General features: G+C 44.2%; 1 protein-coding gene across 5 annotated transcripts in view; it reads right to left on the bottom strand.

The window, feature by feature from the left end:
• Positions 1-20404, bottom strand: part of NEO1 (neogenin 1) — a 172691-nt gene extending 152287 nt beyond the window's left edge. For all 5 annotated transcript variants that reach the window (XM_056128702.1, XM_056128703.1, XM_056128700.1 and 2 more), the window contains exon 1: positions 20195-20404. In XM_056128702.1, coding sequence (XP_055984677.1) covers positions 20195-20330 — 136 coding nt within the window. In that variant the 5' untranslated portion in view covers positions 20331-20404. The remainder of the gene's footprint in view (positions 1-20194) is intronic.
• Between the last annotated feature and the right edge of the window lie 5261 nt (positions 20405-25665).

The raw sequence follows: 25665 nt of genomic DNA on the forward strand, positions 1-25665 counted from the left end.
TGATAACTTGGGTGGTTCCCAGAGTCATCTTCACCAATTCTTCAGGGGAGAAAGGAAGGAGGACTGAGCACAATCAGTTTAGAACCGAACCAGGAGAAAGGAAGAGTTAAAACGGTGGCCAAAGCGGTGATAAAAGTGAGAGGAGGCTTGCATCTAAAGGAAAAAAAAAGATCAGTTATCAAAAGAAAGATACTGTTTACAGACTTAAAGCAGTAAATGAGCAAAGGGCTGAGATACGGAGAGATGAGAACACAAGTTTAGAAAAAATAATGTGGAGTAGACTTTGCTCTGCACTGGGCGCTCTCCAGCTGTCAACTCATTCATGAGTTTCCCCTCGCTGCTTTCTGCAGGTACATTCTATTTATCCATCCAACCAATATGTAGCTGAAATTATCAATGATCCTGACACTGTCCTAGACACCAGGAAAACAGTGATGAGCATTCATCTGAAAAAGGGCAAATACAAATTACTGTTGTATACCTTCAACGCCCAATCAGGAAGTAAACCTTCTGAAGGTACTTATCTCTCTACTACGTCACAAACACCTTGAGCTTAAATACTGCAACACTAAATGTACATTTCACAGTGCCTTATATATCAAAATATGTCACCTATCTATTCAGATCCCTATGCTGCTACTGATAAAAAGGAAAAGAGCACAGCTTATTGCAAGCAAATTTACACCACTGCAGACCCAGAGTGACAGAAAGGGACATCAGAACTACACATACATTCTTGATTCTTCAAACACCTACAAAATTTACTCATCCCCTCCGCGAATTTATACTCTCTATTTTATATTCAACTATCTCCCAGATCAGTGCAAGTCTAAGACATTCACTTCATACCTGAACAACGTTTTTTGCTACGGATTAGCAAGAAAGATAGTTGAAGAGAGAAAATCAAGCGATAACCTGCAAGGGGGAAAAAAGTGTATGGTCTGGGAGTCAGCTCAAAGGGCTGGAGTGCATTGTCTGTGTCCAGGAGCCCCAGGCCCAATCTCCAGCACCACACAAATCCCCAGAATTGCTGGGAATGCATCCCCCCAAGCAAAGGGGGGGAAGGATCATTGCACTTCAAATACTATGACCTGATAAGCAGAGTTAATGCAACCTCCCAGGACCAGAGAAGCAAAAGGTCTTGAAAGCTCCCTTTCAGTTAAATATATGTGTATAATTTGTATAATATACACAATTTATAAATTATGACACATGCACAAACACACATTTGAAGAAAATTTACAGCAGGCCAACATTACTCACTTTAATTAAATGAACTTCTGAGTTTGAGACAAGGCATAATTCAACACAAAAGAAGCCTCAACCTCTATATAGGCAGAAAACACTTTCATCATCTCTATCAAGTAGACAATAATCACCAGTATGTATTCTCAGACACAAGGACCCCCAACTTAAACCATATCTCACCTCTAGAAAAGCAGCTAAAGGGCTGGAGAGATCGTACAGCAGATAGGGCACTTGCCTTGCACAGAGTCTTATGGTCTCCTGAGTACCACCAGGAGTGATCTCTGAGCACAGAACCAGGACAAAGCCCCGAGCACTGCTGGATGTGGCCCAAACACAAAACCAAAACAAACAATAGTAGCTGAACACATGTCTTCCTGGATGAAACCGTTAGCATTTTTTCACTTCACAGAGTTGGCATATATGAAGGCGTATCGCTCATTTAGCATTAAACATACACTGCTTTGAGACATACTGATTCTTAAATTGTCTCCTGTTACATTAGACAAGTTCCTTCAGGGCAAAAAGCTACAGTTCCTGCAGTTCTCTACCTACAACACACAGTATCCAGAAAAGACAGGCATGGAAACAGAGCGGGGAGGGGCGGGGGACCACTATCCCACCAGAAACAATTATGCTGGAAAAGTGGCTGCTTGACTTTCTATGAAATTTAGGGCTCCGAGAAGGTTTAGATCGTACGCTGTTTTCTCTTACCTCTTGGTTCTAAATCAGTGTTTCCCAGAACAGGTGATGCCACCCTCGGGGAGCATGGGACAGACCCAGGGACGGTGGTGTTAGCTTTGAGAATGACTGGGGATTGCGGGAGACACACTTCTATTTGTCTGCTTAAATATGGGAGATTTCTAGGGGCTGCTCATGATTTTTTTTAAGGGAAGGTAGACAAGATAAGTTTGGGAACTTCTGACCTGGACTAACAAAATGGCCAAACAGAGAGCAGAAGAGAGTGAGAAGCAGGAGACTGTCTAATCTTGAAACGAATAATGCAGATAATTTGCTTCTGAATAACTGGAAATTGGATAGAAAAGTTCCTACTTTTAGACAACAGATTTGAGAGATAAATGTCTAAAGTAAATTGCCCCGAGGTGAAATTCGGATTGCATGTACAGTGTATCTTAACTATGCCTGAACTGTTACCGTTATCTGTTTAGACAAGGATTGAGTCTTCAAATGAGCAGATCTGCTCTGTAAATCAGGTACTTAATTAAAGAGCAAAGCTTAGTAGGCTGCAGGGAGAGATTTGTTGAAATGGTGAATTAAACACTATTATAGGAAGAGGTTTTGTTCTATCATTAGTCTACAGAATTTAAGTAAGCCAACAGTAGTTACTGTTGACGCATTTTTCTTTAAAGATTGGAGTTTAAGATAAATATTTACTGAGAACCTACAATCCTCATTGTGCTCCTAGATGCCTGAAAAAAGCGGGGGGAGGGGGGGGAGGCATAGAAAACAAAGCTATTGTTTTCTGGAGAGATAGTACAGCGAATAGGGCACTTGTCTTGCATGTACACAATCCGGGTTCAATCCCCGGAATCCGATATGGTCCCCTGAGCACCAACAGGAGTAATTCCTGAGTGCAAAAAGAGGAGTGATTCCCTGAGCATCTGTAGGTGTGCCCCACACCCTCAAAAAAAGCTAAAAAGAAGAAAATTTCTATGCCCAAAGAACTTTAAGTCTTGTTAAATCTTATAGTATAGTCTCATGGTAATACTTTTACCATTCGTAGTTTTCTGGTCACTCAACTCTACACACTCCTGAAAGCTGTGTCTTGCTTATCAAACCTCTTCGTGCACAGCAAAAGGCTTCCTACACTGAGTAATGAAATCTCTGCATAAATGCAAATCTTTCTACTTGAGCTTACAGTTCTATTCTTCCAAACTTTCCAAGAAACTTAGATTATTAGTTATTTTTCCTTGTATTCAAATAGTTTTCCATTTTAAGTACCCACTAAGTGCACAGACAATTCATCTTAGCTGACTTCATCCACTATGGTTATAATACATTCCTTGCTTAATTGCTGCAACTTTAAATTAATTCTTCCCCTCCTACTTGTCCCTCAACCTGCTTCCACAGACAAAGCTCTTGGGTCACCAATCACAGGAGGGTGGTAACAACCTATTTGCACCACCCTTAAATCTGCAAACAGACCCTGACAATTGTCTCTTGACTTCGATGACACAAACCCTCTCTAGCATTTACTTCTCACTTCCTCACTGTCCTGGAACAGCAATTCCTTCTCCATTCAACCATACTCCAAGCAAATTACTCACAAATCTGGAGCCCACATACTTCCACTGCTATAAGCTCCAGATCATAACCAATTTCCCCCTGGATAATGCAAAGGCTTACCAGATTCATAATGCTGAAACTGAGAGAAGGCTCTTTAAATTTCCTCCAAAGTTTACTTCTTCCCAGAAAAATAACATTCAAAGAGCCGACCAGGGTTCAATCCCCTGCACCACACTGGGTCCCCCAAGCCCACCAGAAGTAAGCCCTGAGCATCGCCAGATGTGTCCCCAAAACAAAATACCTTTCATCCTTCTATACAAGTCTTAAAATAATTTAGCAACCGTCTTTTGACAAATCCTCCATCAAAATACTACCTATCACCAAATTCTATTTTGTCTCCAGTTATCTCCCTGCTCCCTAAACTCTTCTCCACCTTCATCTTTCCAATCCAAGTCGTCATGCAGGACACAGCATCCCTACCACTGAACGCCACAAACGCACTTTCTTCTCCAGGCACATATTTCAATGTCCAGGTTATCAAATTGCCTGTCCCAAAGATGCAAAGTCTCTCAAGGAAGGCAAAACATAAATTGTATTTTTGTTATTTTTCTGTACAACTTTATCTGTTTATGATCCTTCTATTTATCACTCCCACTACAAAATGAACTTTCTCAGGACACAGTTTACCTTCATCACTGTCATGGTCCTAACACAGAGATTTGGCATGCAACATGTACTCAACAACACATTTCCTGAACAAGTCTGAACACACTGCTTTAAGAAATTTTTGTAAAAATGACATGTTCAAGACTTCTAGTTTAACTTTTCATGCAATAGTTCCAAATATTAAAATTTAATAAGGAGAGACTAAAGCTTTTTATTTTTTTTTAAAATATTTCTGGGGTCACACCCGGCAATGCTCAGGGGTTACTCCTGGCTCATGCACTCAGGAATCACTCCTGGTGGTGCTCAGGGGACCATATGGAATGCTGGGAATCGAACCTGTGTCAGCCATGTTGGCTGCGTGCAAGGCAAACGCCCTACCCGCTGTGCTATCGCTCCAGCCTCGAGACTAAAGCTTTTTAAAATATAGAAAAAAACTGAATTTTCTAAATATTATATGTACTTATCTCTTTGGTCTAAAGTCTGATTTCATTTATGGAATATAGTCCAAATTCTAGTATCACTGTTTGGTTGAAAAGCTATTAAATATGATTTTTTTTCTATAGAAAATCTACTAAAAGACTTTCAGAGAAATGGCAGTTCTTTTCAATACTCTAAATGTTTATAACTACATAAAGGCATTTTTTAAAAGAATACAAGTGAATAAAGAGCAACCATCCCATTATATGCAAATTAAATTCTCCCTTGGAAATTTTACTTCTTTTCAATTAAGAAGAAATATTCTGAGAACTGGACAGCACAAGGATTACAGGCGCTTGTCTTGCACGTGACCAACCCTGGTTCATTCCCTAGCACTGCATATGATTGCCCAGCACCAACAGGTGTGATCCCTACGCACAGAATCAGGGGTAAACCCAGAGTACTGACAGGTGTGGTCCATAACAAGACACAAGAAGCAGTATTCTGGCAGGTGAGGTGTTTGGAGTTTTTTGGTTTGTTTGCTTTTAGTCCACCTTTTATGATTATTTCTCAAATGCCGTGAGCAAGTTTTCATGTATCTCCCAAAATGTGGGTTCTCAGGGCCCTGAAGTACAGATTTTGAGTAGATGTACAATGATGCCATGGAAGCAGTGATTGCTCCTTAAGAAGCACTTCGGTGTGTGCTCATTAGCGAAAGCCCCTGAAACCGTCAATGAATGTAAAAGATGTTATAAAGCACTGATGTTTGGGATTAAAAAAAACAAACAAAAAAACCTTCCATTTTATATGTCTTTAATGATTCATTTTCATCATAAAATCATCCTGTTTTATAGCACACAACAAATATTTCTTGAAGTAGTGAATTAAGTTACATTCATGTATGCCTTCTTTAGAGTTTGTAAAATTTAACTATTTGTTTAGTGCAATTATAGATATTAATAGTTTACAATACATCACAAAGCACACTACTACTTGCAGATGTTCTAACACCCAAACAAGTGTGAAAATCACTGCATAGAGAAATCAATGTTTCCTAACAGATACCCACAGTATCAAGAGGACATGAATGAAACCAAATATGACAGTCCTCATTTCCAAGCATTAAAAATGAAAACAAGCATTATTTCCAGGACTTTTTTGCAGCAATACAATCTTCAAAAGATCATCAGGCCTATGATTTCATCAATCACATTCTTAATTTTATAACAAATGATAGTTAGAACTCAAATAATCATCCTTCCAAGAAATGGTTTACTTTACCAAGAATATTTCTGCTAATTTTTTTTACTCAATTGTGTTACTTCTTTTGGGGGGTGGGGGTACTGCAAGTGGCCCTGAAGTACAGATTTTGGGACTCAGTGGGACTCAGGGATCACTCCTGGCAGTGCTTGGGGGCCACATGGGATGCCAGGGATCGAACTCGGATCAGCATCATGCAAAACAACCACCCTACCCGCTGTACTACTGTCTTACTCTTAAAGTACCCTTCTGGCCAAAAAATTATTTCTTCCCATCTGAAAAACCTACAGATGCCTTCAAAACCAACTTCAGACTTTCCTCCTATGAGAAATGTAACTATATGCTCCAAACTATACAAAATCTGTATCCTTAACAGAATTTCATTCATTTAACAACCTAAGTACACATGGTCATTAGACTAAAACTGACAAACATATGTAAATATACATATATATGTTTCAGCTAATTTCCTCATCTAGTTTATAATAATATTATAAACAAGAACAAGAACAGCTTATAGGTAATGAGTGATGAAGATAAACCAGGCTCTCCTTCAAGCACAGACATGTTTTAACTCATTCACTGAATATCTCAACCCAGAAGGGTGGTAAATGTTATTTAAACCACTGCTTCTAGCTGTTTTTTTAAAAACTCCCCTACCCTTGTCTAACAACCCTTGGCCATGACCACCCATTCATGATGGGATAAGGGAAACACTAACATTATCCTGATTATAAATATGGGTGTCTTTGGGGGGAAAAAATCCTGGGTGAAATGAGTTTTACCATTTTACATTGCTCTAATTCTGGGGTTTCAGATCTTCTCCCACAGACAAAGTAATAACTCCTTCTTTTAAGATACCCAGTTATGAGTGTTCCTGAAATCTCTGCCCTAGGTTTTCTTTTTCTTTCCTGGTTGATAAGATCTAGTTTCATGGTAGGAAGGATCGCTACTTATCAGATAATTCCTAAACCTACATTTCCAGCCAGAGGTCTCGGCAGACTTTTCTGCTGAGTCCTACATCTGTGGTACCTTTTCAGAGAGGATGTTCTGCTTCTCAGGCTCGGTGTCAAAGATGGAAGTAATGGCCTTTCCCTCAATCCAGTGTGTCCTGCTGTACTGTTAATCCAATTTCCACTTTACACTTCCTCAATGCCTTGAGTCAAACCGGCATCCAAGTGAATGACTGAATTAAGCACTCTACACCAAATCTGTCCATCCAATCTTAAAAGAGCACAGTGCCTCTGTTTCAATTCCTGATTCTCACTCAAATCAATGAGTAAAATATTAAAACTTTTCCTTCAAAACTGAACTGTTCAGAAGCTCATGGATCCACATCATGAGAACATGTGCAGTAGTCAACAGAAGACATATGCGTAGACCAACTCCAACTCTGCCTCTCATTAGCTAAAACCAGCAACTATCCATGGGAGCTCTGAAAATTATTTTATCTTATATTTTATCCTCACAAGCAGTGCCCAGGAGGCTTGGGGCCCCCAGGTGATTCTCAGTCATCCAGGCTCTGAGCGCAGCAGAAGGGCTCTGGAAAATGATGGTGCTCAAGGCCTGCAGTGTCCAGGATGTCCAGGGCCACCCTATTAGTGCTTAGGAGCCTCTTGGGCTACACCTGGTGATGTGCAGGGACCATATGATGCCAAGAATCAAACCTGCATTGGGGTGTGCCTGGCATGTGCCCTAACCACTGTACTATCTTCCAATCCCTGAACAAAGTTTTAAAGTGTTCCTGTTCTTAATTATGTACTGTTTAAGTTATAAATGAATATTTGGTATAAGACAGGATAAAGGAATAGAAAGGTAAGAATTCTCCAAAACACCATAAACTGTCAATAAACATCTGAAAAGATGTCCAACCTCATTAAGAAAATTTTTAATGAATGCTTCGTTGTTGTTTTTTTTTGGGGGGGGGGTAGTTATTTGTTTTGTTTTGTGGACCACACCCAGCGATGCTCAAGGCTTACTCCCTCCTCTGCGCTCAGGGGTCTTTGAGGACCTAGAGCAATACACAGTGGGTAGGGCACTTGACTTTTCTACAGCTGACCTGGTTCATTCCCCCCGCCCCTCCCCCGCATTCACATGATCCTCTACCCCCAACAAGAGTGATCCCTGAAAGCAGAGCTAGGAGAAAGGCCTGGGCACCACCCGACATGGCCCACACCTGCCCCTGCCCTGTTCAAAAAAAAGAAACTTTGAGATATACTTCTCCCATCAAACTAGAAAAGACCTTAAAAGTCTGAAAATATTATGCTGGCAAGTATGTGGGAAAACACATTTGTTCCACAGAAAATTTAGGCGAATATATCAGCTTTGTGGAGAATATTTGAAAATAATGATCAAAAATAGTAATATATAGGCTTTCTTATGCTGTAATTCCACATCTACAAATATATTCTACTGTACAAAACATGTACACGACATTTGTAAAACTGAGTTAATTGCATGTGCCTGCAATTAAAAAAATGAGAACATCAAAAGGGAATTGGTTAAATAATGATGCATCCATAAAAAGCTACATGGTGGCTTTTTCCACTGTGAAGAAGCCAGAGCTCGCTCATGAACATCTCTCTCATCACAAATCCCTCTAAATTTCTCTTGATAAAATCTATTTTGTTTCACAGAAAGAAAAAAGAATATCGCATGGCTATCAAACAGCTGTGATGAATGTGTGTAACTCAAATGGAAAAATAATCTAAAACCAATATGAAGAACAATACACACAACGAAGTCGAACTTTAAATTTTATTAAATGTCTACTACCTATGTTAAATAACCTAACTGTATAAGAAACAGAAAACCCATAGTTATTATAAGTGGTTGTTTCTGGGAACGACAGCACAGCAGGGAGGGCGTTTGCCTTGCACACGGCTGATCAGGCTGACCCAGGTTCGAGTTCTCCTTCCCTCTCGGAGAGCCCGGCAAGCTACCGAGAGTATTTCGCCCGCACGGCAGAGCCTGGCAGGCTCCCCGTGACATATCTGATATGCCAAACACAGTAACAACAAGTCTCACGATGGAGACGTTACTGGGCCCGCTGGAGTAGATCGATGAACAATAGGAGGACAGTGACTGTGGCAGTTTCTGGGAAAATGGTGGGAGTCCGTATGAACTCACCTTTTATTTTACCTGCGGTTTGAAATGTCATGGTGATTTCCACACCACCTCCTCACCCCCCTTTTTTTAAAGAAAACGAAATCAGCTTCCTGGCTAGAGAGGCAAACGGCGGCAGAGACGGGATCCAGACTCTCACCCCACCTGTTCACCTGGACCCGCAGTAATCTGAAGTGGCATGAGCCTCGAGATTTCTGAGGAAAAATGCTGCTCCGAGATTCCAACTACACCTATAGTTACAAAGAGCTCTGGTAAAGAATAAAAAAGTAAAGGTGGGGAGGGTGGAAGTGGATACAGAAGCAGTTAATTTCAATCGGCAGTGATGGAGAGGGAACAACACTTTTCTTTTTTTTTTTTTATTAGTGAAACACCACGAGGTACAGTTATAGGCTTACAAATTTTGTGCTTGGGTTTCAGTTATACAATGATCAAGTGCCCATCCCTCCACCAGTGCCCGTCATCCATCACCACGGGTCCCAGCATCCCCCCCCACCCCCCATACCCCCATCCCATCCTGCCTCTGTGGCAGGGTATTCCCCCTTGTTCTCTCTCTCTTCTTTTGGGTACTGTGTTTTGCAAGAGAGGCACTGAGTGGCAATCATGTTTGGTCTATAGACTACTTTTAGCATGCTTCTCCCACCCTGGGAGGGTCCTCACAACACCCTTCATTTGGTGCTCTCTTCTCTATCTGAGCTTCCTTTTCACCTAGAGCCTGTGGCTGACCTTCCATTCATGGAGCAAAATTCCTGGTACTAATCTCAGCCATTCCTGGGTGTTAGTCTCCCGTTTTGTTGCTTTATGTTCCCCAGATGAATGCAATCTTTCTGTGTCTCTCCCGCTCTTTCTGACTCATTTCGCTTAGCATGATACTTTCCATGTAGTACCACTTGTATGTAAATTTCATCACTTCATCTTTTCTAACAGCTACATAGTACTCCATTGACAACACTTTTCTTAACCTAGCTAATGATTTCTGTTTAAAGGAAGACTTTGCCTTCCTATTTTAAATCCTACAGGGGTCATAGCGACAGGACAGCAGGTAGGGCACTTGCCTTGTGTGCAGCTGACCTGGGCTGGATCCTTGGCATACCACATGCTGCCCAGCCTCCAGCTGTGGCCCAATAACAACTTCTGGAGCGATAGCACAGCAGGTTGGGCGTTTGCCTTGCACTTGGTCGACCCGGGTTCGATTCTTCTGTCCCTCTCGGAGAGCCCAGCAAGCTACCGAGAGTAACCCGCCCGCACAACAGAGCCTGGCAAACTGCCCATGGAGTATTCAATATGCCAAAAACAGGAACAACAAGTCTCACAATGGAAACCTTACTGGTGCCCACTCGAGCAAATCGATGAATGACGGGAGGACAGTGCTACAGAGCTACAATAAAGAATAAAAAACTTCTTACAAAGGTCACACTTGCTATAGCCACAGGTTTTCACAAAGGAGTTTTATAGCCCACTTCCTATCATCTATGGACCTAGAAATCAAGTAATAAAGTTCGTTACTATTACGTCAAAATGAAAGAAAAACAAGCACCTTGAGGGCTCTCAGGAAATATATTTAATTTGATGCACAGACTCTGAAAATTATTTTTCTTATTCCATAATCTTCTGGAGAGGAGAGTGCCTGAGAGCTGACCGTTGGCGTGGGCAAGGTACTACTCAAAAGAGATACTGCCCCCAAGAAAACACACACAATCCCTTGGACAGGCACCACAACACAAGTTTAAAAGCAAGCAATAACCCCACCTCAAACTTCAAGAGCTTTCAAGACTTAACCAAAACGATTCTCGGACTTTAGTCGTTAGTTTGCAAGCTATGCCAGGAGATGGCCCAGTGGCAAAAGACACCTGAGGGTCTGCTCCCTGGTGCCACCAGGCGCCAAGCTGTCCGGGACCCCAGCACCCCAGCAAAGTGTGAGAGCCCCTGCACAAAGCTACACGTGAATGAGCAGGACTGAAACATGTGACACCTGGCAAGCACCACAGTGACAATGTGTGAACAGTGCAGCCTGGAGGGAGAGGCCAGGCAGACACCTCACCCCACCCTACCCCCACCCATGCAGAGGGAAGTAGAAGAGAGTTGAGCTGTGAGTGAAAAGCTACCAATGAAACACGGGGAGGGCAAGGGTGATGGCATAGGGCGGAAGGCGCTTGCCTTCACCAAGGCAGAGCAGGGTTCCATCCCTAGCACTGCATACAGTGCTCTGAGTGCCACCAGGAGTGATGCCTAAGCCCAGAGTCAAAAGTAAAAAAAGAAGCCAGTCTCTCTCTCTCTCTCTCTCCCTCTCTCTCTCTCTCTCTCTCTCTCTCACACACACACACACACACACACACACACACAGTGCATATAAGGTGATTTTTTTTTCAATCTGTAGCTGAAAAATATTTTGTATTCCGTTTCTACGGATTATCATTTAAATTTTTCACTCTGTTCTGGATTCTTCCGTAAGTTTTACTGGCTCTTACAGACAAACAGTAACTGCAGAAAAACCAGTACAATCAATCTCCGGATTTCCTGAAATCATGGAAGAAACTGTACCCCAGATAACCCCATTATTAGCAATTCTCATCTATTCAAACATTCCCGTAATCATTTCACTTACAGGAAATGAAAAATAACTCCCTCTGAGAATTCTATTTTACTGACTTGGTAAAACTAAGTTAAGGCTGCCCTAGCTTAAATTAGGAGAGAAGTAGCACCAAATCTAGGAGAGGAACCAGAGCCGTTACCTGATTAAGAGGAACATGCCAAGAAAAAAAAACCTGTAATTTTTCTTTCTACAACAGTAATGACATTTTCTCCCCTCAAGCCAAGTTGTCTATTATTTAAGGCTATGTCTTACCTTTGCTAACAAACCAACTTTCCCTAAGAATAAAAAAATCACCTTAGTCTCTCTACAATATACAGCTTTGTACATAATTAGTCCTCAAAGATGTTTACAAGTTGACAAAATTACCTAGATATGAAAGAACTGGGAGGCATGGTGTGACACATACATTAGAGAGGTGTGAACCTCTATTCATAAAATACACGCAGGGAGGAAAACCAGTAGAGAACAAAATGATGTAACCTTCAGCAAATGAAAAGGACCTGTCCAACAGACAGAAAAATTAAATTTATAATTTTTTCCATAGAACAATTTTTAAAAGGTATTTCTCATGGCTCTTTTTAAAAGAAAAAGCTAAAGCAATCTAAATTTGAGACTTCTCAACTGCTCTTACCATCTCCACAAGTAAAATACTGATTTCAGGCAAATGACACGTCTGTTACTATTCTCTTCTCCCTATCCTTCCCCTTCTTTCTTTGCCTAAGAACTCAGAAGGTGTGTCAAGGGCCACAGGATAGTACAGGTATGAAGGAGCATGCCTTGTGTATGCAGCCAACCTGGATTCCACATGGTTCCCAGACCTTAGCAAGAGGAAGCCCGAAAAAAACACCTCAGCTCCACAGGGCTGTTCTGGGCATGCCCTGGGCCCGAGCACATCAGAGAATTGAAATCTGGTGCCAGGTGAGAATACCCCACTGTGATGGGGGGCTGGGGGGCTATGAATCTCCTCAAAAATCTCAAAAAGGAACTCAAAAGCTGTTCCTTTCAACAAGGTCTATAACCTGATTTACTTTTCACCTTTACAAGTCTAAGACTGCACATCTAATATTCAACACCTCAAGCACCTCACGGATCACACAATTTCTGATCACCGAATCTTCAGCTCTTCTAATTGGCTCTGATGTTATTTTGCACATCAGATCTACCTCTCAATCTCACAGGTTTCAGAGTTAGAGAAACATGGACATAGAAGGTACCTTCAGATTACCTATCCTTAGGCAGCCCCCCTCTTCAATTAACACATGAAACAAAAGCAACAGGACATGCAAGGGGTCAGGGCAACAGGGTTAAGACACTTGCCTTGAACTCAGCCAACCTGGATTTGATCCCCGTATTCCATGTGGTCCCCCTGTTAGGGGACCAAGCCCTGCCAGGAATGATCCCTGAGCACTAAGCCAGGTATAAGTCCTTAGCACCGCCAGTTGTGGATGCTAATAATAATAATAATAATAATAATAATAGTTTTAACAGTTTAACATAAAATTATCTAGAAAAATATTGCAAAAGTGCAAGTCAGTAGTACTGTCTTCATGATTATCATTATTCTTCAACAACTCATGAAACCCTAACTCATATACACACAAAAAAAGATCTTTAGATCAATAATCCCACATGAGGGAATCCACAACATAGAAGAGAAACACAAAATGCAGAAAATGTTTACTACATTCTTTACTGACTCAAAGTACTGAGAATGCCACCATCCATAATCAGAGGATAAATGATCAGCAGCAGCATGCAGTAGAGAGGGGAGGTTTTGAAGAAGGAAGACCTGGATTATAATGCCAATTTCCTCCACAGAAAATCTGAGACCAATGACGAAAGTTCACTTTGTATCTGAGATGCATTTACCTTGTCTGTAGAATGGAGTCATGTTAATATCTTCACCAGGATGTGAAGTAGTAAGTGTGTGTAGAAAAACGTGGCAACTGCCTGGACCTCAGTGTTCAGTCAATACTCTTTTCACTGGCCACATTTAATATTATATTCATTCGCTGGAATAGCATACACTTTTAACAGTTACAGGAAAATCTGTATGTCCCCGCATGAAAAAGAGCTGCAAGACATTATGAAACGAAAGCAAGCGAGTTGTAAACAGGGACTGGGGATGTGGCTTGGCAGCACACACATCTCTAACATGCGTCAAGTGCTGAGTGTGTTTCCCTAACGGTGCCAGGTGTGATGGCCAGCATCCCAGGAACAAACCAAAACTACTACTACGCGAAAAGAGAAAACAGTGGTTGTATGATACTGCTGATGTGCGAAGACATAAAACTATGCATATACATACATTAACTTCAGAGGGGAAAGTACCAAAAAGTGGGTTTAGGGACTTTCTATTGATTTGGGGAAGTATCCAACAGCATTTAGAGACAATGCCCTTTCATACCTGGGGACCCGTGCAGTGCCAAGGATAAAATCTGGGGCTCTCACATGAGAAGCATGGGCTATTTTTTTTTAATTTTTATTAGTGAAACACCATGAGATGCAGTTGTAGCCTTACAAATTTTTGTGCTTGGATTTCAATTATACAGTGATCAAATACCCATCCCTCCATGCTATTTTTTGAGCATTTTCCTGGTAACTTAAAAGAGGTTACTTCTAGGTGAAAAAGTCAATCTGTTCATAGAGATTATGAAATGTTTTCCTTCATGTACCTCAGTTATTATTTCACTTCAAGTAAATATTTAAGATAAAATCATGGCTTAGATGTAATGTGGCAACAACAACCAAAAAAGCATGCTGTTAAGTGAAAACATTTACAAAGTTGTATACATAGCATGACTCAATGCAAAACAATATGCCGAATCAAGCAACCTGAAGAGATGCACCAAAATCACACAAGTGGATCCAAATAACTTTCTTATCTCTATTTAAAATTTAATTCTTAATTGAGATTCTTTCCACTCTAAGTGAATTCAAAAAGTAAGTTACATTTTAATATTACTGTTTGTTCACCTCTACTTCCTGACAAAGCCTTTTTTGGGGGGAAAAAATCTTTTTTGGGCTACCCCTAGCAGTGCTCAGGGCTTATTGTGGTGTCTGTGCTCAGGGATCACTCCTGGTGGAGCTTGGAAAATCAAATAATGGTGCCAGAATCAAACTCGTAAGTATCCTACCCACTACCCACTGACACTGTACTGTCTCTCCAGCCCCAATTTTCCAAAATGTCAAGTACAAGACATTTTCTCATTTCATTTAGTTCTATAGTCAAGATGATTTTGCCTATTGTCATTTCATCCTATTTCATTGTCAATGCAATTTTAGGTAGAAGCCAAAATACCTACTACTGTGCTATTAAATACCTATTAATGAGGTATGAAGTACCTCTCAACCACAGAAGTCAACAGTAAAACAGAATGGGGTGGGGGAACACAACTAAATAAACAGAATCTCCACACTGTGAGATTAATGTTACTCAATATTTTTTCACTGTCACAGAAAAATCGTAAACAAAAAAAAATCAATTAAAAAAGAAAATGTTTTTTTTCCCCCAAAATGAACTTGAACTTTATATTTTTTAAGTTCATAAAGAGGACTGGAGAGATAGCTCAAAGGAGGTTTTGCATGCGAAGGGCCCAGGTTCAATGCCCAGTGCCGCGTGGTCCCCTGGACAATACCAGGAGTGACCCAGAGTACCAAGCTTCGAGCAGTGCCTGAGCACTGCCAGATATGGCCAAAAAACAAAGTTCAGAAAGAAACATTAAAGTCATTCTACACAGCTACAGTGTTATACAGTTAATTTTTAAAATTACATTTCAGTTTACTGATAATCCATTTAGGTAAGCAAGGTAATATTCCTGTCTGCCTTGATAAATATACATCCCCAGCAGAGAGAAGGGGAGGGATAGAACTATGAGCCATATACCAAATCCTCTCCCTCCCCAGCCTGTCTTTTCTCACTTTCCAACACCACATATCGGCTTGGATATGATTTATTAAGAGCACCTATGCTTCTTACCTCCTCTGAGCGTTATTCCTGGAAACCTAGAACTACTGCACCTCATTGCGTTAGGCAGACAGTTCTGGGCATTACTCCCTGTTTGTTGGACAATTCAGTAAGATCACTTATCTTTCCAAAGAGGACCAAACTAATGAACAGCAAAACTCCAGCGTATCCGCGGGAGGGTGACCAAACTCTTACAGGGTAGGAAAACAAAGAGTGACTGAGAATAATGAAGGGTAGTTGAGAAAGGAGAAGTTAAGAGCAGCAAGCTCCCCACCCATGAACACACTGTCACCATGCACTTAAAAGTAACACCACACAAAGGAACAAACTGGAGCTATATGGCCCCAAAAGTCACAAAGAAAAATGAAGACTATTCAACAAGTCTTTATCTCCACTGGGTCAGAGCGCTAATGCTACACTAGGTATACAGAGTTGTGTAAGAGAAACCCTACTCTTGATTGTACAAAAAACAAGAAAGGAACCGCAGATGCAAATGACACTGAAAACTACGGGAATCTAAGAGAATGATGACTCCAATGTTCTTTGGGGGAGAACACTAGGAGAAAAAAACTTCACTCAACAGATGTGGCGGGGTTTCAGAAGCAGGTAAGGTGGGAAGTGGCAAGAACAAAGAAAGAACAGTGTGAGCAAAAGCACGGAATCCAGAGTGTTAGAACACCAAGCATATATTAGCAGTACCAAGACCTGGGGTCTTAAAGATGGGGAAATCAGTGGTAAAAAATCCCAAAACCTCCATGCCAGACAGCGATTTAGGCTCTAATACTTATGACACACTAGTAAGAAACTGTGGCAGAATTGAGGGAGGGAGGGAGGGAGGGAGGGAGGGAGGGAGGAAGGAAGGAAGGAAGGAAGGAAGGAAGGAAGGAAGGAAGGAAGGAAAGGAGGAAGGGAGGGAGGAAGGGAGGGAGGGAGGGAGGGAGGGAGGGAGGGAGGGAGGAGAAAAGAAAAGAAAAGAAAAGAAAAGAAAAGAAGAAAAGAAAAGAAAAGAAAAGGAAGTAAGTTCATTCCAGTAGGGGGCTGGCTTCTTGAGGGTAAGAGTGAGGAAAGGATGGTCATTATGTAGTCACTATTGTTAGTCTAGTGGGGATAATTATAAAATAAAGGTTCAGGTTCAAGACTAGGAGGCAAAAAGCAAAGAGAACTAGTGACTATGAGAAGGAGGGAAAGGAAAGGGTGCAGGATAATTTCCGGATCTCAGCTAGTGAATGGCGAAGGGTACTGCCCAAGGCAGGTCATGATGGAAGACGGGTCTCTGCAAGCACTCAGTGTAAGAGCCCTGGGAAGAACCTGCCCTGTTATGGTCTGGAGAAAGGGGAAAGGGAAGCAGGTGGGAGAGGGGTAAGATGAGTTTAGCTTCGGTCTTGTGTCACTCAGTAACACAGAGTGACACTTGAAGAGTGGACCGGGAGAGTCATTAGCTGACAGTGACAATTCAGAATCAGATCCACTTTAGATACCAACATTTAATGAGGGAGTGAAAGAAAATCCAGAGACCAAATGGAATAATGATAGGATGATGCCAAAACATGCTATGTAAAGCCAAGTTTACTAACAGAAATTATTCCAAAATAGAACATTTAATGAGGCAATGAATCACATCATCAAGTAAATGATTCCGGCTGACAAAGCCTTCTATTCAAGATGCTGATGAGAGAATTCTTACATTAAATGAGAAAAATAGCTACGTGTCACATCTATAAAATCTAGGGCAAGACTGACCCCCAAATCATTGACATTTCGTCAAATACTCATCTGCGTAATACACGAGACTATTATAAAGTTTTGGGCTTTTAAAGGACTCGATATATACATACATTTCATAAAACTCGTGAACAACCAATATTAGACTAAATTGGTGAACTAATTTGGCTCTTACGGTACAAAAAGTTGAAGAAAAGTATGTAAATAACTGTTCCGTGTCAAATTCAAGCTAATTTCCAACTCCAGTTAATTTCAAGTGAAATTAACACTATCTTGCTTCATAGTCAAAGCAACAGTACAAGTGGGAAGGGAGCCTGTCTTGCTGACAGCTGACCACATTTGGCCCCCTGAGATCTGCCAGAATAAACAAAAAAAACAGTATCTCTCCCCATTCCTGCATCCAGCCCCACAGCCCCTGCTATTTCTTAACCCCTTTGCTCTGACTAAAGACCCACAGTACCTGGGCTGTTCACACAAGCCATGTTCCCCCCCTGGTCCCTAGCTATGTTTTTTTAGCAACCTGCTCTCTCCTTCCCAAAACCAAATCATTTCCAATCCTCCACTATTGCTGACCATGTTCTATCACCATCCCTTTTGTCTGGATCCTTCTCCTGTCTACCCTAAATTGGAAGAATATTCCAATTATCCTGCCCTACCACACCCCTAGCTTTCTTCTTTTACTGTCAACTGTCTCCATCCACCTATTAAATGCAACCGACCTGGGGGGGGAGGGGCACGGGGATGCAAAGACCTCCTACAAAAGTAAAAAAAATAAAATCGAACCACTGATAAATGATATCTGGCTTACTGACAACTTGTTTTAGTTGTCACTCGATTCTTAATTCCCTGACCTCTCTGTAATTTAGGCCAGAACTGACCAGTCCCTCCTTTTTTGCAGTTGCTCCTTTTGCTTTTAAAAACGAACCACGATAGTTTTGCGGAAAGTACTGGGGCAAGATTCAGAAGATTTCTGTTCTACACCCAACAGAAACTACTAATTAGCTGTAAGCCTCCCACCTCCACTTCAAGTTAGCCCTCCAATTTTATTCTAAAGTGCCCTCACACACAGAGGTGAGGTCCAAACGGTAGGCACTTTCCCCAAACCTCTTCTCCTTATCACAATCACTCAATTCAGTAATTAGCCGCTGAATGACTATTCCTACCCACACACCAGACTGTGTGCTCCATGAAGGCAGAGCGTCCACTCCAGAAACACTACGCACCTCATCAGCACAAAACCAAAGTCTATCAGTTATATTTAAATGAATCGAGAAGTTACCATCACCTCCCTGGGACAGTTTATTATTTTTAAGGACATGAATTACTAGCACTCATTTTTTTTTCTTACAAAGTTACTGGCACATTGCAAACAGTAACTCCACCAATGACCTAAGATATGAAATACAAAACCTGACAGGCAAAATCAAGTTAAGAGTTTGGGAGAACTTGTCTTCGAAAATATTTTTCTGGCTCATCCACGAGAATAGAGCGAGCTGGATGAGAAAGTGTCTTTCTTTCCTCTTATGGGGAGGAGGTCACACCCACCTGGCAATGCTCAAGGCATATTACTCCTGGCGGCGCTTGGGGGACCATATGGGATGCCAGGGATCAAATCCGGGTGGGCCACATACAAGGCAAACCTACCTACCAGCTGTACTATCACTGCAGTCCGGAGAACGTATATTTCTGTGTGCCCTGGGAGAGTGGAAGGGAGAGACTGAAACTAGTACGCAAATACTTTGGATGATACTCTTAAATCGGAGAGTTTTTGACATGGCAAAAAATCATCACACGCATATATTCTGTATGAAAAAAAATGAAAAGAAAATTCACCAACCAAGTTCTGTCGTCGCATGCTTTCAAATATCTCACCAAAAAAATCAGGGAGAACAAGCAGTGGCTTAGTGATTTAGAAGCTGCCACACGCCTCACCAAATATTTTCCAGCGCGAGAATTTCAGATCTCACCGCAAATCGGTGAAAGTTTTGCCAAGTTTTAAGATGTGCCACCCTGGTCAAACAACTCAAACCGACAGCACACGGATTGCTCCTTCCACCGCTGAGCGTGTCCAGCATGTCTTTCCAGGCAAGCCTGGCTTGTTAACTGGCCCGTTTTACATGTTGATTTCAGGACCCCCCCCCCCCCCAAAAAAAAAAATAGCTTGAAGATAAACATATTTCTAGACCGCCACCTGAAAAACGGTGCCAGCAGTCAATGAGACGGTAGGTTAAGAGGGGTTAACGGGCTGGAAACAGAGCTGGAATCCCAGGGAGGCAACCCCTGCTAGCGGAAACACGCGAGATAGAAGCACTTGGAGTGTAGGCTCCACCGTTCGGTCCACGCGGGCGGCAGGAGGGGCCAGCTGCACCCCCCTGGCCATCCCCTCCCCCTGCAGCCGCGGGGCTCCAGGCCCCGCGCCGGTCCCCTCCGGGCGAGCTCGGGCCGGGCCTCCACGGGGGACGCCCCGGGCCGAGCAGGCGGCGGACAAGCCCCCTCCCCCCGCGCCGGGAAATTAATGAATCGGCCGCGCAGATTGTTTATTTAACGAGGTGTGCAGTGGCCTCTGCTGGTGCTCGCGTGCGCACAAGAATGTCCCACTCTTACAAGTGGGATGAGCCTGGGGGAGGGGAGCGCGGGCGAGGGGCGACCGTGCCCTCGGGCACAAAGCGCGCGGCGAGCCCCCGGGCCCCCCGGACGCGCCCCCGCGCGCGCCCACAGCAGCCCCCTCGCCAGCCCCGCGCCAGCCCCGTCCTCGGGGGGCGACCGGGGAGGCCGGGGCCGCCGCCAAGTTCCCGCACGTTCCCCGCAGGACCCGAACGAAGCCAGACCACGACGCGGCCCAAAGCGGCCGCAGCAGCGAGTGCGGGAGCCGGTGCGGGCGCGGGTGCCGCGCCCCCGCCCCCGCCCGCGCCCGCGCCGCCCGGCCCGCGCGCCCCCCCGCGGCCGCCGCTTACCTGGGGGCTGCGGCGGGGTCCTGGCGGCCGCCGCGCCCGGCGCCCCGCGCGCCAGCAGCAGCAGCAGCAGCAGCAGCAGCCAGCGGAGCCGGGACGCCGCGCCCCGGAGCCTTGGGGCGCCCCGCGCCGCCGCCATCTCTGCCCCGCGAGCGGCCGCGGCGGGCGGCAGCGCCGCGGAGCCCGGCGCCTGCTTCCCTGGGCGCGCTCGGCCGGCCCGCGCCGCCGCCGCCTCCAGCCAGCCCGGCCCGGCCCGGCCCGGCCCGCGCGGCCCGTCTCGCGGAGGGGCGACTCGGGGGCGCCTCCCTCCTGCAGGGGCGCGGAGAGCGGAGGGAGGGGGCGCAGTCAGTTCATGCCGAGGCCGGGGGGGCGGCTCGGGCTCGGGCTCCGGGCTCCAGGCGCCGCCACCCGCCTCCGACTCCGGCTCCGCACGCCCGCGCGAGGGGGGCGGAGACCGCGGGCGGCGGGGGCGGGGGCGGGGGGCGGGGGCCCCGGACGCGCAGCCCCCGCGCCCGCGCACGCGCGCGCCGGCCTCGCCGCCACCCCCCGGGCCCGGTGCGCGCGCGCGCGCGGCCCGGCCCGGCTCCAATCCCGGCCGCCGCCTCGCGGCCCGCGCGCCCGCCTCGGCCGCTCCCCTCCCCCCGGCCCGGAGCCGCGGGGAGCTCGGGCTGCGGGCGTCAGGGAAACCCCGGAGGAGCGGATCCCCCTCCTCCGCCGCCGCCGCAGCCCCCGACCCCCGCGCGCGCCCCGGGGAGGGACGCCCCGCGCTCGCAGCTCCGCGCGCGCCGGGGACCTGGAGGCCGAGCGCGCGCGCACCGCGCTCCCCAGCCCGCGCCCGGGGCCTCTAAGTAGGGCCGCGGAGGGAAGCGAACGGCCTCCGGGAGGAAACCGGGGCGCGCCCCGGGCCGGCGCGGGGATTTATGTGCCGGCCAAAAACAATAGCCGGCCCGCCCGGCGCTGGCGGGGACCTGGCACGCTTCCCCGGGGAGGGGGCCCGCCGCGCGCCGCTGCCCTCCCGCCTCCAGGCCGGCCCGGCCCGGCCGCGCGCTGCCCGGGACTCGCACCCCCCACCCGGTGCGCCGCCGGGCCGGGGGCCAGCGGGTCCCGGCGCAGACAAAGGTGCCCGCGCGGCGGGGGGCGCGGGCCGAGCCTCCGCCGGCGGCTGGAACCTTTCACCTCCGCCTCTGCGGGACGCTCGGCCGTTTCCTAAATGGAAAACGCGTCTTTGATCAGCGGACGGGGTGCCAGAGGGATGGGCTTTAAAAAAAAAAAAATAGACACGAACTTGGTAATAATACTGGGGGAGCCAGGGGGCAGCACCCCCCGCCCCCGGCCGCACCAAGTTCAGAACAGGCACTTTGCAGGAGAATGCCGATCCTTTTGTAAGCTGCACCCCTGGGAAAGTCGTTTCAGGATCCGTCTTTGTATGATTATGTGCTGGAGAGTCGTGTTGGGTTGCTCGTGTGAGTTGGATTTTTATTCACTGTTCTGTGCGGTCAATAACCGGAATAAATTGCTCCCCATGAGAAGCTGGCTATATCGCCGATATCCACTCCCCTCCTGCCTTCTGATCACGTCGTCTTCAGAGATCTGCTCTTATTCCAAAATGCCAAAATAAGCAATATAAAGGCGTGTGTGTGTGTGTGTGTGTGTGTGTGTGTTGGGGGGGGTTCTGATACCTTGGAAGTCCTCTTAAATCATCAAATCGTGCGGTTAGAAACCTTCATTCAAGTTCTTTGAAACAATTGACTCTTAAAGGGGTCTAACACAAGCTGCTGGGTGTTTTACACGGGGAACCAGTTTTGATCTCTTTGAGTTGGATAGGGTTGTTAGCTGGCAAAAATGTTTCCTAAATACCCCTCATTGACCTGTTAAATTAGAAATACATTACCTCCCAATTACTTCACAAGTATTTGCTTAATTAACCTTTAATAATCACATCATTATTCAGCATTCTGAAGACAACGAATGTGAAAACTTTCTTGAAAACTATCAGTTGCCTCCCAATGGTTAATTTTCAGGTATCTTTCCTTTGTGTGGAAAATTTTCATTTTATTAAAACTATAAACTGCATTGCGTGACTCCTAAAATGAAGATCACGTTTTAAAAATCATCTGAGTTATGGCTAATAAACACTGATTTTCACGTATGATTTCTCCAAACTGGCATACTCACTTATTAGCCCTCTGTGTACATCAGAATTAATTCAAAAGTTTAAGGCACCTTCAGTAAAATGGGATAGCTAAATCCTATTTGGTATCAAATCACATATTTAATCAAACCCACTCCAATAGGCTCGTAATAGTAATGTTAGAGAAAAACTGTTTGTTACAGATTCTGTGGCCACAGTCATGGTACAGTGAGTAGGACATTTGCCTTGCACACACAGCCAAAGTGGGTTAGATCCTGGCATCCCTGAGTCTGCCACCAAGTAATTCCTGTATATAGAGGAGTATAACCCATGTTCATGGCTGGGTGTGGCCTCAAAACCAAAACCAAAACCACCAGATTCTATGCCAGTTCAAGAGTCCACAATAAGGAACCCCAGGCAAGCACTGAATTCAGACCCTCTACCTTGTTTCTACGTAACTGATTATAGACTTTTAAAAAGCATCATCCACAGTCATTGTTCTCATTCTTAGTGTGTGTGGGGGTGGGGGGGGTGGAGGCTCTTTGAGAAGAGAATTTCTTAGATATCTTTATCATTTTTATCTCCCAAGAACCTTTTCCATTTATAATCCCATCTACATTTATTTGCCCGGTCAATATATTTTGTGGAGTCAAAAATATTAATCTATGAAAAGATAATAAACGGGTCATGAAATTCACACTTTTTCATCTAAATAAAATCAAAACTTGAGACTCACGGTCAAGGAACAGCATACAAAGAAACTTAGAACAAAGAAAACAGACTGGCCATTGTATGTTGTTATAAGTCATCACAGTGCAGGCCAAAAAAAAAAAACTGGACCAAATATTCTTGTGAAATTTATTCTGAGTGTACTTTGATATAAAAATTAAATGAAAAATTAATAGGGCCTGTGAACATAAAACTCAGTAAGAATCCTATTCTCTATAGTAAAAGCATTATGTTTTCAACTTTAGAGAGGCAATAAAGTTCAGTGTTTAACTGCCAGCAGTAATTAGTTTCTGCCATTGATTCCCTCGCTGTAAAAGGTAGAGAGAAACTCGGACCTCCTGACTAGTAAAACCCAGTACAGACCTGGAAGTCCAGGTTTTAGCACACTTTAACTGGAAGTTACCTGTATTTTGGGAGCATCATTTTATTCTGCATAGATGTCAACATCTTTTCCATTTGGTCATTTACATTCTACTATGTAAGATTTTTTTTTATCCCTTCCTTTCTTTCCCGAAAGTCGCTGTTGTATGGATCTGAGTGTTTAAGCCCTAAGAAAGAGATGAGCTTCTTAAGGACAGAGACTGAAAATATTTATTTCATCTGTGATATCCTGCATCTATCTTTAGTGCAACAACGATGAATACAAAAAATGTTGAGAACCTCTGTGCAAGATTTTGGGTGGGTAGTGGCTAACTAAGTTATTGGCTCATTTAATATTTATAACGCATTTTTGTGTCAGTGTCTCCCCTGTGTTGGGCGGAAAGCAGTGGTGAGCAAGGAAGACAAGGTTCCAGTGGATCAGGCAAGACGAACAATGACAATAAAGTGTGAAGAGTGTTATGGTTAGGAGAGATAAGGAGTGTGGGAAAACACAGTTTGAGCATCCAGCCTGACTCTATTGTGGGGAAAAGAGGAAGGTGAAATGGGGATTTAAAGAAGCAGCTTTGGTCTCTAAACTGAGGCAGGGGTAGGAGTTGGCTCCCCAGGCAGTGGGACCTGACATCACGTTTGCATTTTACAAGGCTCTTCTTGGCTCTTCTTGGAGTGTAAATTAGGAGACCAGACCAAGGAAACCAGCTCAGATTTTGTTAACAGCGGTCTGGGGAGGAGATCGTGGCCTGGAGTAAGCAGAACGGATTAAGAGCAGTGAATAGATAAGAGAGAGAGATTTAGGAGGCAGATAGAAACAACGGTGGGTAGGAGAGAGAAGTTGTAGGTGACTTAGATTTCAGCTCGGGCAGCTGAAAAGAGTAGGAGAGGCGAATGAGAGGCAAATTGAGAGAGATGAGCAGATGGGAGGCACTGTGAGTTTAACTCTGGACAAGCTTTAAGTGTCTATGGAACATCTGAGTAGAAATACCAGTGAACTGTTTGTTATTCGAGTATGGAATTTAGTCAAGAGAACCGAAATACAAATGTGAGTCATCAGTATACCATATGTGTCCAAAAATATGGTGCCTCTAAATGTGGGGTGAGCCTCATTTTCCCAATTACAATCCACCCACTAATAAAACTTGGCGGCCACCTTGAACACATATAAACATTTAAAGATAGAGATAAAATAATCAGGGATCTACTTATAATAATTGATGCATAATTTAATTATATTTACATACTTTAAATTATAGATTATGTAAAATATCATTTAAAGTAATTTATGGAAGCTCTTCACAGTGTTTTAATCATCAACAGAATCACATTTTTTGAGCCTCTGACATTGTTTCCCATGACACATCATCTTCTACCTAAAATTTTGATTCTGTGTATGATATTGCCACTGGGACTTTTGCCCCAAGCAACATCCCATAGTCACATTAACTTATCATGTTGGCATTTAAAATTACAAAAACATCCAATACAGGTAAATCTGAGGGTATTTTCCTAGAAATAATTCCTAAATACTTGTTAAATGTTTGTGTTTCCTCTTTTACTAATTCTGTCAGATGGCTGTGATATGAACAAAGAGAATCTCATTCTAGTGTATCTTTCCCCAAAGAATATTTTATTGTTCAAAGCAATTAATAAGACATGCTTTTGGAAGGACATCCTTTTATTCCCCATGGGTTAATTGCAGAAGTGTGTGTGTGTGTGGGGGGCGTACCAAAGACAGGAGAGGGAACAAGAATTTGGCCCTTATATTTGAGCATATATGGTAATGGCCAAACTGGTTGAGATTGACCCCTTAGGGTAGAAGTAAAGGGAAGACAAGAGCATTAGTAGAACAGGTAAGGGCCTTTGCCTAGTTGACCCCAGCTCCAACCCCTACAACCCATATGGTCTCCCAAGCCCACCAGGACTGATCCTTGAGTGCAGAGACCAGAGTAACACCCAGTATATCCACTCCCCCAACTTCCGTTGAAAAAAGAACTAGTGAGAGAATTGAGACAGAAACTCAAGATACATGTTTAAGGTACAGGATTAAAAAGAACTTGTAAAGAAGCAAGCAAACAAGTATAAAGAAAACAAAATGCTGTGCTATCACAGAAATCAAGGAAAGAAAGTGTTTCAGGAATGCAGGAATGGTCAACAGTGTGCTTTTGAGAGGCCAAGTAAGGTAAGACCTGAGAAACCTTCATTGGATTTACTGATAAGGTGGCCACAGACAACCTCAGAG

Source organism: Sorex fumeus, unplaced genomic scaffold (genome assembly GCF_029834395.1).
Source record: "Sorex fumeus unplaced genomic scaffold, SorFum_2.1 ptg000067l, whole genome shotgun sequence".
Taxonomy (NCBI): Eukaryota; Metazoa; Chordata; class Mammalia; order Eulipotyphla; family Soricidae; genus Sorex; species Sorex fumeus.